Genomic DNA, 13,529 nt, shown 5'->3' on the forward strand with positions numbered 1-13,529 from the left:
CATTAAGAGGTCTCTATCTAGAGATAGGATGGAGGTTTTGCCAAAGAATCTTTAAACGCTGAGGTTAGCACTAATAGGGTATTTATAAAAGTGTTTAAAGGATCATGAAAACTTGACCTATAAGCCCTCATATATTTGACAGTTTCTACTGGTATCTTATAGACTCTAAATAAGGCTGAGTCCACATTCTTAACTTTCTGAGCTCCCTTCTAGCCTTCAGTATCTGCTAAACTTACCAAGAAGATGACTGGAGGAGTAGAGAATGTGAGAAATGGTAGAGGGTTGAACTGAGGCATGAAATAGTTAATGGAAAAGGAGGAGGAGAAAGAATTAACACTTGAGTACTTGCCGTGAGCTCCACTAAGCACTCCACCTTAAAACTATAGGAATCAGGTTCAATAGTAAGTGAGTTGAAATGATCTATTTTTAAAGAATAGCTAAGTATGGATTATCAAATAAGGGCTATACTATAATAATGTATTTTATTTCCTCAGATGCAGTTGAACATTTTATGATAAAGGATCCATTTTGCTCCCTAGAAAAATGGCAAGAAGTGGCAAATATATGTTTACAGAATGGTTTTGACAAATTATCTAATGACATCATGTCCATTCTACGATCTCAGGCTGGAGTTACAGAAATTTCTGAAGAGGATGATGTAGTCAACTTAATGCAACATGTTTTTTGGTAATTCTACATCTTAACCAGTTGAGGGAGCCTGTACAACATTTTGTGTATATTGGTTGGGCAAACTGACTTTGTCATAACTAACATAAATAAATCTAGAGTATGAAGGTCTCAGAAGCAAATCATGCTTCTTTTGTTATGATGACTTTTAGATTTGTTTTTTTTTTCTTAGTAATATTTTCTCTTCTTTATTGTAAGAATACAGTATATGGTACATAAAACATACAGAATATGTGTTAATTGACTTTATGTTATCAGTAAGGCTTCTGGTCAACAGTAGGCTATTAGTAGTTAAGTTTGGAGTGGTTAAGGTTATGTATGGATTTTTGACTTCTTGGGGGTTGATGCCCCTAATCCCCATGTTATTCAATGGTCAAATGTGTTTTTGAACCAAAAGCATTAAGATCATTTGGGAACTTGTTGGAAATGCCAATATTTAGATCCCATTAAAAACAGATGGGATGGGGCCCAGCAATCTGTTTAAAGTCTTCAAGGTGATTCTGGTGCACTCTGAAGTTTGAGGAGCATCCCCAAACTAGCTTCATTAGCTTCCCTAATGAAGCTAGTCAGACCTTCACAGTGACACTGCTCTGGGTCCTTTATAGAAGGCGTCCATTTGAATTTTTCACATTTTTATTTCTTCCTTATTTTTAAAGTTATTCATATCCCGAAAGATAAGTTTGCAGTCAGGAGATAGTGCATTGTGTAGCGAAAGATTTAAAAAGATTTATTTAAAAAGAAATGAAAAGTAAAAAAAAAAGAAAAAGAAAGGAAAAGTACATGCCCAAGAATGGGAGGTGGGCTGATCCAAGGAAAGAAAAAGCCTACATTTGTTCTTGAAATATTTATACCATTGCTTCCTTTTTTTCCATATGGTCATTTTGTATATTGAATGTTGATAAAATCCAAGAATATATTTTTGTATAAATCTCAGTTTAAGCATTTCTATCTAAGGGCGTAAGTTAATGTCTAGATATATTCCCTTCTGGTGATCTAATTTGATAGCAAGAACTGAAGCAGGTGTGAGTGATATTCTGTCTGTTGACTGATTTCCCAAATATCAAATGCTATTAGCCTGACTTTTAACAAGAAAGGCAGGATGTCATTTCAAGGTTAGACTCACTGGCAAAAACCTATAGTACAGTGATTTTGTGCTACTGATTCAAAGATGTGTGCTATGCTTTGGTATATAGAAATAGCAAATGTTAGGCTTCTACTATAAAACTTGGGGATTTCAGCATGTCCTTATCTAGAGAGAGAACCAGCCAAATTTTGCAAAGAAATAGACCTGAGATACCCGTAGGCATGGAAAATGTGATAAGAAATGGTTTGGGATGATTTCAAGAGTCTGAATAAGTTTTTGATTGAAGACTCAGAGTTCTGAGTCATGGACAGGTGTGATATTCAAAATATTTAATGATCAGAATGGCTTGGGCACTAATCAGACAGAACCCAACTAATCAAAACACTTTTCAGCCCTTATGCCTCACCAGAGCATACCAGCTGCCTTTCAGCCTTGATCATGGAATGTGGTAATAATGACCTACTATTAAAATAAAAGAGCCTAAGTTTTTCCCTCCTAAATTTAAATTGAATATAAATTAAAATTTATATTTTATGGTGGAAAGAATGTGAACTTGTAATCAGACAGTTTCATATTGAAATTCTATCTGTTATTCTTTGTAAAATATGGACAGTTAATACCTCCCCTAAAGATTTATTGTAAGGATTAGTTTTTTATATATATATGTGTGTGTATGTGTGTAGTTTAAGTATATACTATAATGGAAGAACTTAGTAGAAGATAACTCTTTGATGTAATGGGTCCCAGAAACACATATTCTCTACTTGGTTTGTACTTACTGAGTTCCACATACCTATCCATTTGTACTTGTATAATTATCCCTCTTTGGAGTATTTGGTATAACTTACCTCATTGCCTGTATTAAGCTGTCTTGTTTACACTAATACTAGGAATGCTAGGCTTACTCTTCAAATTCAGAAGAGTTCTCAATTTTTCCATGTATTGCTAAACACAGTACTGGATAATTATAATTCAGTTTTCTAAAACGTAGTATTTTTTTAAAAATTGGGGGAGGGGAGATAATTAGGTTTATTTATTTATTTACTTTAATGGAAGTACTGGCAATTGAACCCAGGACTTCATGCATGCTAAGCACGCGGTCTGCCACTGAGCTATACTCTCCCCTCTAGCATGTAATGTTTTTTAAAGTAATACTTGGGCACAATTTAAAAAGCAATAAAAGTTCAGAATATTTTTATATCCTGTCTTCACATTAGCTGTAATTTTTGGAGAGAAAAGATGAAGGATGCGAAAAAGAAAGGGAAAGAGAGAGGTTATTTCAGTAGCATTGATTTTTTTTTTTTTGGAGGGCCACTGCACTTTTATTATTTTTTAATTTTAATTAAAAAATTTTGTAGAGCTTTTAAACATTATTTTCCATTTACAGTTATTATAAAATATTTTCTATATTTCCTGTGTTGTACAATACGTCCTTGAGCCTCTCTTACAATACCTTCCACTTCCCCATCCTGTATTGCCCCGCCCTATATATCCCCTACACTGATAAACTCTAGTTTATCTGTGTCTGCTTCTTTTATGTTATATTCACTACTTTTATTTTTTAAATTCCACATATAAGTGATAACATACAGTATTTGTCTCTCTTTGTCTAATTTATTTCACTTAGCATAATGCCCTCCAAGTCCATCCATGTTGCGGCAAATGGCAAAATTCTTTTTATGGCTGAGTAGAATTCCATTTTATGTATATATATACATGCACATATATATATACCACATCTTCTTTATACATTCGTTTGTTGATGGACTCTTAGGTTGCTTCCATATCTTGACAGTGGTAAATAATGCTGCTATGAACACTGGGGTGAATGTATCTCTTTGAGTTAGTGTTTTTGTTTTTTTTCAGATACATATCCAGAAGTAGAATTGCTAAATCATATGTTAATTTTATTTTTAGTGTTTTTGAGAAACCTCCATGCTGTTTTTCACAGTGGCCTCAATAGCATTGATTCTTAATGTATCAGCAACTTAACACCTTTTTTTCTGTGATATTTGTATGATTGATAAAAAGCTACTATGTTTCCCTTAACAGAATTTGGAAAAAAATGAGTTCATGAAAGCCAGGAGGATGAAGTAGGTATATAAATCTGGCAAAAGCTTGAAACAGCAGCTGTTGTTGTTTGCTTTTGGTTTTACTAATTTTGCTTTGATTTTAAAATGATTTTCCTGCACTCACTATTTTTTTTTTTTTTTTTTTTTTTTTTACTCACTATTATTTTTTGTTAGCATTCCCTTTGGCAGTTTTCCCAAGGAAAATGAAATTTGTCAAGTGAATATAAATTAAAATGCCTGGAGACGGAGTTGGGAAAGGAAGAGCAAGAATATAGTCAGGTGGGGTATAAAATCAATAAACAACAAGATCCTACTGTGTAGTACAGGAAACTGTATTCAATATCTTGTAATAACCTATAATGGAAAAGAATATGAAAAAGAATATATATGTATATCTGAATTACTTTACACCAGAAACTAACACAACATTGTAAATCAACTATTCATTAATAAAAATAAGTAAATAAAGTCAAGTGGGGGAAGAAGTTTAGTTGGGAGCTATACAGGGCTTGGAAGTGGTAAGAACCTCCCTATAAGCTGCACTGAAGGAGATCTAACATGAGCCTCGTGGCAGCTCTACCACAATCTAGCTTTGTGTCCTTTTCCTCATGAACTTATTTTGTCAGGATAATTCCTCTGGTCATTTATAACTCAAAAATTTAATAATTTCGCAGAGATACAAATGATTTCCCAGTGCTTTGTGACCTGCCTAAATTTTAAATACCAAGACTCAATCTCAGTGTCAACAGCACATTCTGAATACCTGTTTCATGTTTGGTCTCTGCTATCAAGATTACAACTTCATTGGGAAGATACAGCATATTTAAAAAAATAGCTAACAGTAATTCCTTATCGTATCATTTAATATCCAGTCTGTATTCAAATTTTACCAATTGCTGAAGAATGCCTTTTTACAGTTGAGTTCCAGTTAGGCTCTAACCAAGGTTCATGTGTTCTGTTTGGTGGTTGTGTCTCTGCATCTAGGGTATTCCTCCTCCCCTCTCTGTTTTTCTCTCTTCACATGGGCTGGTTGGACTGCTTGTTGTTACTGGGAGTGTTCCACATTTTAGGTTTGTCTGATTGCTTCCTTATGGTATTTTTTAACTTGTTTTTCTATTTGCCATATTTTCTGTAAATGGAAGTTAGCTCTAAGGACTTGACTAAATTTAGGTTCAAGTATTTTGGCAAGGGTACTTCATAGGTGATGTGAAGTATTTCATATTTCATCATATTATTATGCACTAAATGGTTGTCTCAGGTCATTGCTTTTTGAGATAAAGTCTAAAGTCCTTAATATGGACTAAAAAACTCTGCATAATCAGAATTCCAGCTGCCTCTCCAGCCTCATCTACCATATTACTCATTACTTTGAGCCAGACACTTGCCTTTTTCTGTTCCTCTTGTAAGGGGCTTGAAAATAAGCTATTTCTTTTACCTGGAAGGCTCATCCCTTTTTTTCACCTAGTTAATAATTTCTCTTACTTCAGGTCTTAGCTTAGTTAAAAATTCCTCAGGGAAGCCTTTTATGACTTCCTTGATTATGCGACTTTCCTCTTTTCTAGGCTGTTTATTGCCATTATCATGGTTGTAGTCAGGGACAATAGTTTTTATTGATCCTAGGACAACACTTTTTTAAGGTGTGGGAAGTGGGGGAGGAATACTGTGTTAGTTTTCTAGGGCTGCTGTAACAAAGTACCACAGACTGAGTGGCTTAACCACAGAAATTGATCGTGTCACAGTTCTGGACGCCAGAAGCCTGAGATCGAGTGTCAGCAGGGTTGTTTCCTATGGAGGACTGTACAGGAATAATCGGTTCCAGGCCTCTGCCTCTCTTCTTGGCTTAAAGGTGGCAATCTTCTCTATATCTCTTAATGCCATCTTCCCTCTGTACGTGTCTGTGTCCAAATTTCCTCTTCTTACATGTACACAAGTCACATTAGATTAGGACCCACCCTAATGACTTCATTTTAACTTTGTAAAGACCCTGTTTCCAAATAAGGTCACATTTTAAGGTACTGGGGATTAGGGCTGCAACATGTGAATTTTGGGAGGACACACAATTCAACCCATAACAGTTACCATTATATCAGCAAAATCATACACAGTACTGGGTACAAAGTAAATTTCAATACTTAATACCAGGCTGGACCCAGTGTCTTTCAGATTTAATGCTGATCTAGTGAATTAGTTGTACTATATTTTTTTTTTTGGTAAATTTTATTGGTATATAAATATACATCCACACATTAATATATTCTGAAAAATGCGTAAGTTATAACTGTAGAGCTCAATAATATTTTACGACATCAACACATTTGGGTAACCAACTCCCAGATGAAGAAAGAGAACATGCCTGGAATCCTAGAAGCCCCTTTCAGTCACTATTATCCCCCTTCCAAAGAGAGCCACGATCCAGACTTCTCATACCTTAGATGACTTTTGCCTGAATTTGAATTTTGGATAACTGAAACTGTAGTGCATTTGTTTCTGTGTGTTTGGTTCTTTAGTTCTTTATTGTTTCTGTGATAGTTATCCATGTCACTTGCAGTTGTAGGTATTCTTTCTCATTGCTAGTTAGTATTCCACTGTGTAAGTAGACCACAGTCCCAAACAAGAGTCTGCTCTCCAGTATCTATAGAGCCTTGGTCCTACTGTGTGAGATGAGTGAGATGTTTCACAATCAGACATAGGGAGATCTAGGGACTTTTTCAAAGGAGCAATTGTGGTAGGCTCCAGGCAATTTTGTCATGCAGGATTATGGACTCAAAATTACCATATCAGAAGCTGGAAGAGTAGATTTGATGAGAGCAGTCTTGATTTTCAGAGGACCATGTAAGCCAAATAGAACACATCTACAGACCAAACTTGACCTACAGGCCACCAATTTAACACCTCTTTCCTAAACTCAGGAGGCCAGATTGAATTTCTTCTTTCCATTTACTTTGAAGCCTTTGGGGTGGATAAAGGAAGTAAAGCTCTACCATGTTTTCTCATTTAGGAAAAGCTGCTGCAGAATGCCTAATTTACTATTGGCAACAGAAGGCAGGATTCTTTAACCTACAAGGTAGAGCTATTGCGTGTATCACAGATCCAGAATGGAGGCCATTTTGATTTCTAACACAGAGGAATTTGGAAACCAGCATTGATGTAATTTGTGTGTAGAAAGAGGAAATGTTACGTGCTTAAGTAAATTTGACACCTTTTTCTCTCATGATAAAGAATTAATCCATCAGTATCCTTCTTTGACTGTATTGCCATAAGAATGATAAAGAGACAGTAATGCCATTTTGAAAGAAAAGCTACTAAGATAAATTTTGAAGATTTTCCTAAATGGACCCTTGTTTCTATTCAATTAACTCTTCTGTGGAAATTTCACTGTGGCTGTGGGGGGCTGCTGTTATCATGTTGTATTAGCAAACTGCCTTCAGGAATAATCACCACCATGCATTTTCAGTCCTCCATTGAGTGCAAACTCAACCTTCGAGCTCCCACGTATATTACTGCGTTAAGGCCACTAAGGAGGACCCACCTTTTTCATCCAGGTAACAGTTGTGGGAGTTAAATTCTGTTATCTTGTCTTCTTGGGTCAGATCATACAGTGCCGTTATAAATAGGGCCAGCTTTAGTTGGATTTGTACTTAACATGAAGTGCATATCACCCTTGAGCTCTTTGGTTATATACAGATCGAGATGTCTATACATTTTGGAAGCAGCCCTCTCTAATGGGCTGAATTATCAAAGATCTTTGCTTAAACATCTAGGCATTTATGAGTTAACAGTCATGGGGTTTGAATTGCAGGCGTTGACTAGAGAGCAAACAGTTCTGCATGTAAAGTTTGCAGGCTGTTTTTGCACAGCTTCTCTGGGGTGAACACTTTTATTGATCGGTTCTTGAACATAACATCCAGAAACAGGTTTGCACTGACACGAGGATCAATAATGAGAGTGGAAAAACATTAACAGAGAGATTCCAGTGGCAGTAAATGAAAGCATATAAAGTACAAAGACTTTTCTTTGGGTAGGATTTACTAGAATATAATACAAATTATATCAGTAGATGGCGATAGAGATGCCGTTAAGACTTTCACTTCTGCTTCAGTGAATTGAATTGTTTTTATGGGGAAGAAGTGAGGCTAGGCTGGTCCTGTTGTTGCATGTCACATTTTTAAAATATAGCATTCTGTTGGCAAACTTGAGTAATTCAAAAACCACTCTGTTTTTTCCTAATTTTTTTATTGTGGTAAAATCCACATAACAGAACTTATCATCTTAACCATTTTAAAGTATCCAGTTTAATGGTATTAAATACATTTGTAATGTGCTACCATTACCACCATCCATCTCCGTAACTCTTTTCCTATTGTAAAACTGAAACTCTATACATATTAAACAATAACTCCCCATTCTTCCCTCCCCCAGCCCCTGGCAACCATTATACTTTCCGTCTCTATGATTTTTGACTAAGTACCTCATATAAATGGAATCAGACAGTATTTGTCTTTTTGTGACTGGCTTATTTCACTTCGAATAAAAATTTAAAATAAAATTACCATATAATCCAGCAATTCCACTTTTGGGTATATGCCCAAAAGACTTGAAAGCATGGTCTTGAAGAGATACTTGTACATCCATGATCTGGAAATAGCACAGGTATCCATCGGCCAATAAATGGATGAGCAAAGTGTGGTATATATGTACAAAATAATATTCAGCCTTATAAAGGAAGAAAATTCTGACATAGGCTACAACATGAATGAAACTTGAAGACACTATACTAAGTTAAATAAGCCAGTCACAAAAAGATACTATATGATTCCATTTATATGAAGTACTCAGTAGTCAAAATCATACATATGGAAAGTAAAATGGTGGTTGCTAGGTGCTAGAGAGATGGCAGAAAGAGGAGTTATTGTTTAATGGGTATAGAGTTCCAGTTTTACAAGATGAAACAGTTATAGTGATAGGTGGTAGGCATGGTAGCACATTATGAATGTATTACTAAACTGGACACTTAAAATGGTCACAATGGTAAGTTTTGTTATGTGTATTTTACGACAATTTAAAAAAAACAACAACAACCCTACTCCTTTAACAGCTCTGTCCCCACCCTTTTTGGTTATTGATGTCGTAAAATTACGTCTTTAAACACTGGGTTTCCAAAACCATAAACTAATAATTCTTTTAAATGCATTAGTCTCTTACATGATGTCAAAAACAATTTAAAATTACAAATCAGAGTTACAATAATACTAGCATTTAGACTAATAACTTTAAAAAATGCATTAGTCCCTTAAATCATGTAGATGACAAAAAGGGTAGTTACAAATCATTGTTAAAATAATACTAGTTTTTATAATTGCATATGTATTTACCTTTATTAAAGTCTTTATTTCTTCACATGGCTTTGAGTTACTGTCTAATGTCCTGTCATTTCACCCTGCAGGACTCCTTGTGCATTTCTTTCAGGGAAGGTCTAGTGGTAACAGACTCCCTCAGCTTTTGTTTATCTGGTAATGTCTTATTTTCTCTCTCACTCTTTTACTGTTATTATTATTTGATTTTATTTTTATTGAAATAGAATTGATTTACAATGTGTTAATTTCAGGTATACAGCAAAGTGATTCAGATATATATATATATAATATACATAATATAATAATATATATATAATATATGTATTCTTTTTCAGATTCTGTACCATTATAGGTTATTATGAGATATTGGATATAGTTCCCTGTGCTATACAGTAGGTCCTTGTTTTTTTAATCTATTTTATATATAGTAGTGTGTTCTCTCAATCTTGAAAGACAGGTTTGCTGAATCTAGGATTCCTGGTTGACTTTTTGTGTTTTTTTATTTTTCTTTTAGCACTTTGAATAGCACTGCCTTCTGGCCTCCAGAGTTTGTTTCTAATGAAAAATCTGCTGATAATCTTATTGAAGTTCCCTTCCATATGATGAATCACTTCTCTCTTGCTGCTTTCAAGATTCTCTCTTTGTTTTTAATCTTTCAGAAGTTGAATTATAGTACATCTCAGTGTGGGTCTCTTTGAGCTCTTATTTGGAGTTCATTGAGCTTCTTGGATGTTTATTTTGTGTCTTTCATCAAATTTGGGAAGTTTTCTGCCATTATTTCTTCAGATATCCTCTCTGCTCCTTTCTCTATCTCTTCTTTTTCTGAGACTCCCACAGTGTATATGTTGGTCCCCTTGATGGTGTCCCATAGGACCCTTATGCTCTGTTTTTTCTTCAGTTCTCTTTCTTCAGATTTTTTTTTTTCTGTTTCTCAGACTCAGTAATTTCCATTGTCTTATCTTCATGTTTGCTGATTCTTTCTTCTGCTGCTGAAATATACCACAGAATCCCTCTAGAGAATTTTTCATTTCAGTTATTGTACTTTTCAGCTACAGAATTTCTTTTTGGTTTATTCTAGGTTTTCTATCTCTTTATTGATATTTCTGTTTTGTTCAACCATCATTTTCTTGACTTTCTCCACATCTCCCTTTAGTTCTTTGTGCACCTTTAAGACAGTTGTTTTAAAGTCTTTGTCCAGTAGATCTATCAGTTCTTTTTCAGGATAGTTTTTGTTGATTTGTTCTTTTCATTTGAATGGGTCATACTTTTCTACTTCTCTGTATGCCTTGTGATTATGGTTGAAAACTGAACATTTGAATGAATAATTTGGTAACTCTGGAAATCAGATTCTCTCTCTTTCACTGGGTATGCTGGTCTTTGTTTTTGTGTATTGTTTTTGTTTTTAAATTGTTGTAGGCTGTGTCTGTGCCAGGGATCTGGTTGAAGTGTAAACTTAAAGTCCTCTCAGGTCTTTTCTGAGCCTATGCCTTTCCCTGAGGTATGTATGTTGACATTCTGATTTCCCCTATATATGGAGTTCTTTTGAATGTCCTAGTCTTTCATGTCTGCCCCCCAAAAAAGGAAAAGGGGAAAAATGAAGGGAGGAAAAGACCCATTACTGGCCCTTTAAATCCCCTGGAAGTCACTTCAGCTGGAGGAGGGAGGGACTTGCAACAATGTAGGGAGGTGCAGAAACAGTGGCCAATGACCTCTTTGTTGAGATCAGAAGCAGCAATCCGTGATCAGAGCACAGACCCCTTATATTTGAAAGACAGGGTTCTTGCCCATCCTGGCTCCTGCAAGTGGTGTACAGGCTTCTCCAGGTACAGGTGCACAGCTGCCTGCCATGGGGCTGGAGGTGTGGGATGGGTAGCTGCTCTGGTACTAGGAGCTAAAATTGACTATAATTAACTGCACTTTCCTGTCCAAGCCTTCTCTGGGAAGTTGCAAGCTTTCAGTAGACCCAGAGTCTCAAAACAGTTACATCAGACAGGTTCTACCAGTGTAATTGTTGTCTAGGTTGGGGGACAGATTCCTGGTGCTCCCTACTCTTCATCTTCTCAGAATCCTTGAGAACTATTCTTGGGGGATTTGTAGTATTAGGAAGATGGCCCTTTAAGGAAAAACAGTTACTCTACATTACAATGTTTTAAGCTCTAGCATTTTTTCTCTTTTTGAGCTTTTCAGTTAAAGCAGGGGTGAGGGTGGTGTGAGTGGGTGAGTTCGGGCCTAGGGTTGAGGGCTTTGTTTTCTAGACATAAGATTGCTTTTCAGGACATTTCAAAGACCGTATTGTGGTGGGATCCTGCCCTCTATGCAGCAATCCCACACTGTTATACGCTTGACTGGGCTCTCATGGCCTGGCTGACTTTTCTGGTTCTGGTACTCTAGGTTGAAGCACAGGCTGGCTGCAGAGTTGTTGCTAATACCGTAATTCTAGCTTCGAAAAATTTTGGCATGCTCAGTCTATTCTTCAGCAAAGTAGGAAATATATACACAAAAATAGCCCAGGCTGGTCAACTTACTTCCAGATTGTAGATAGTCTGTTTTCTCAAAACCACTGATAAGATTTCACAACCAGTGGAGGAAGAGTATTTGGTTATTCTGCTTGATAATCCTTGATTCCAAGTGGGGATGTGAGATTATTACAGAGTTGAAAGCAAGAGGCATCTCTTTGTGTCTCTGAACAAGACCCTGACCGAGGAAGTAATTCCTTGTTATTTTTCTGACTCAGTCTGTCTGCTCACAAATCCCCAGATGACATGTGACTGTTGAAGGGAGCCCATGAGCCAAGGTCAAGCTTACTTTCACTTCACAGTTGGGGTTTCACTTGTTGTCTTTGTTCCTCAGCTCTGCCTCCATGAAAAATAAGACAGTGCACTGGTCAGTCAGGCAGCCTGTAATTTCTCTGGGCAGTTGGGTGTTGAGAGGAGGAGAAACAACAATGCCTGAAGCTTCCTGAGGAGATGAATGATTTAGAAGGATACAGAATTCTCTGGAAGGCAGAGTTTCTCCATCTCAGCACTATTAACATTTTAGACAGATAATTCTTTGTTGTGTGGGGCTGTCCTGGCGCTGTAGAATGTTTAGCGGCATTCTGGCCTCTATCCACGAGATGCTGGGCGTGCTCCCTGCTTCCCCCTAACCAGTCAGGAGGAGCAGAAATGTCTCTAGGCCTTGCTAAACGGTTAAAAACCACTGGTGTAAGTTTTCCTAATGAGAATAAAAACTCTACCAATCCACAGTTAAACATCATAATTACTCAGTGGATCAAAGACAGGAAATAAGTGAATGTACCTCCTTTATTTCTTTCTCCTATGTAAATCGTTATTGACCATGCAGAGCCAGAAAGCACCCTGAGATAAGTGCAGGGAAACAAGCAAATCAAATAGGGCTTATTTCACTTTCAGTTCATAACTCAAAAATCTAAATATCTCAAGGATTTTTGGCAAGAAAGAACTAACAATGTGCTCAGGTTTGTCCCATTAGCAGAAGCACACAACCCCCAAATGTGAGCTGCCTGTCTCTGGCCAAGTTCTGCAGAATCTGTCCCTGCCTTTATCTGGGGGGCACAGTGGCTTCTCTGTCCCTAGGATCATGTGGCCTCAGGTTCACCCCTTCCTCCCACCTCTTGATCCCTTCCCACCTCTTCAGTTAGAAGCATGTTAGATTCTTCAGCTGTGAGGATGCAGGATTTGAAGAGTAGAAACCAAGGAGAGTGCCCTTTCTGGCTTCTAGATGATGCTTTGTTATTCTGCTGGAGTGCCTTTGCCACGCAAGATGAGAAAGCTGACTAATGGATGAGAAATTGATGTAGCCATTTAACTGACCAAGATTTGAAAAAGATTCCTTTGTGGCCTTTACAGAAAGCCACAGACATGATGATAGAATCAAAAGTATAACCTTGTGCAAAACAAACAAACAAACAAAACAGCTGTAGAAATGGGATCATTCACCTTGAAGACTGAAGATGAATCACAAAGGGTGAATCATAAACAAAGGAGTTAAAGTTTTCTACCTCTGCCTAAGATAGAAAAAAGAAATCAATACGTCCAGGGTGTGAGGAATTTGAATTTCTTGTAGGGGAACATTTCTGAAAGTTAATTAGGGCTTATCAACTTTACAAGGGGTGCTAGTACCAACGGTGTTTTGGAATCTCCTTTAAAGGTCTTTAAGAATTGTCTGACCTTCACTCTGGCTGGTCAACTCAGGTAGGGTGTGGTCCTGCAAGAGAAGGAATGGCCTTTTAGGTCTCACTGCTCTCTCTTTGTGTCATTTAGGTTTTCAGGGTATAGATAACCTCCTTGGTTAAGTTTATTTCTAGGTATTTTG

General features: G+C 36.7%; 1 protein-coding gene across 1 annotated transcript in view; it reads left to right on the forward strand.

Moving 5' to 3' along the window:
* Window positions 1-799, forward strand: part of CLHC1 (clathrin heavy chain linker domain containing 1) — a 33,167-nt gene extending 32,368 nt beyond the window's left edge. Inside the window, exon 12 of the mRNA XM_010989742.3 lies at window positions 495-799. Coding sequence (XP_010988044.1) covers window positions 495-691 — 197 coding nt within the window. The 3' untranslated portion in view covers window positions 692-799. The remainder of the gene's footprint in view (window positions 1-494) is intronic.
* Window positions 800-13,529: the final 12,730 nt, after the last annotated feature.

This window comes from Camelus dromedarius, chromosome 15 (assembly GCF_036321535.1).
Source record: "Camelus dromedarius isolate mCamDro1 chromosome 15, mCamDro1.pat, whole genome shotgun sequence".
In the NCBI taxonomy this organism is placed as follows: Eukaryota; Metazoa; Chordata; class Mammalia; order Artiodactyla; family Camelidae; genus Camelus; species Camelus dromedarius.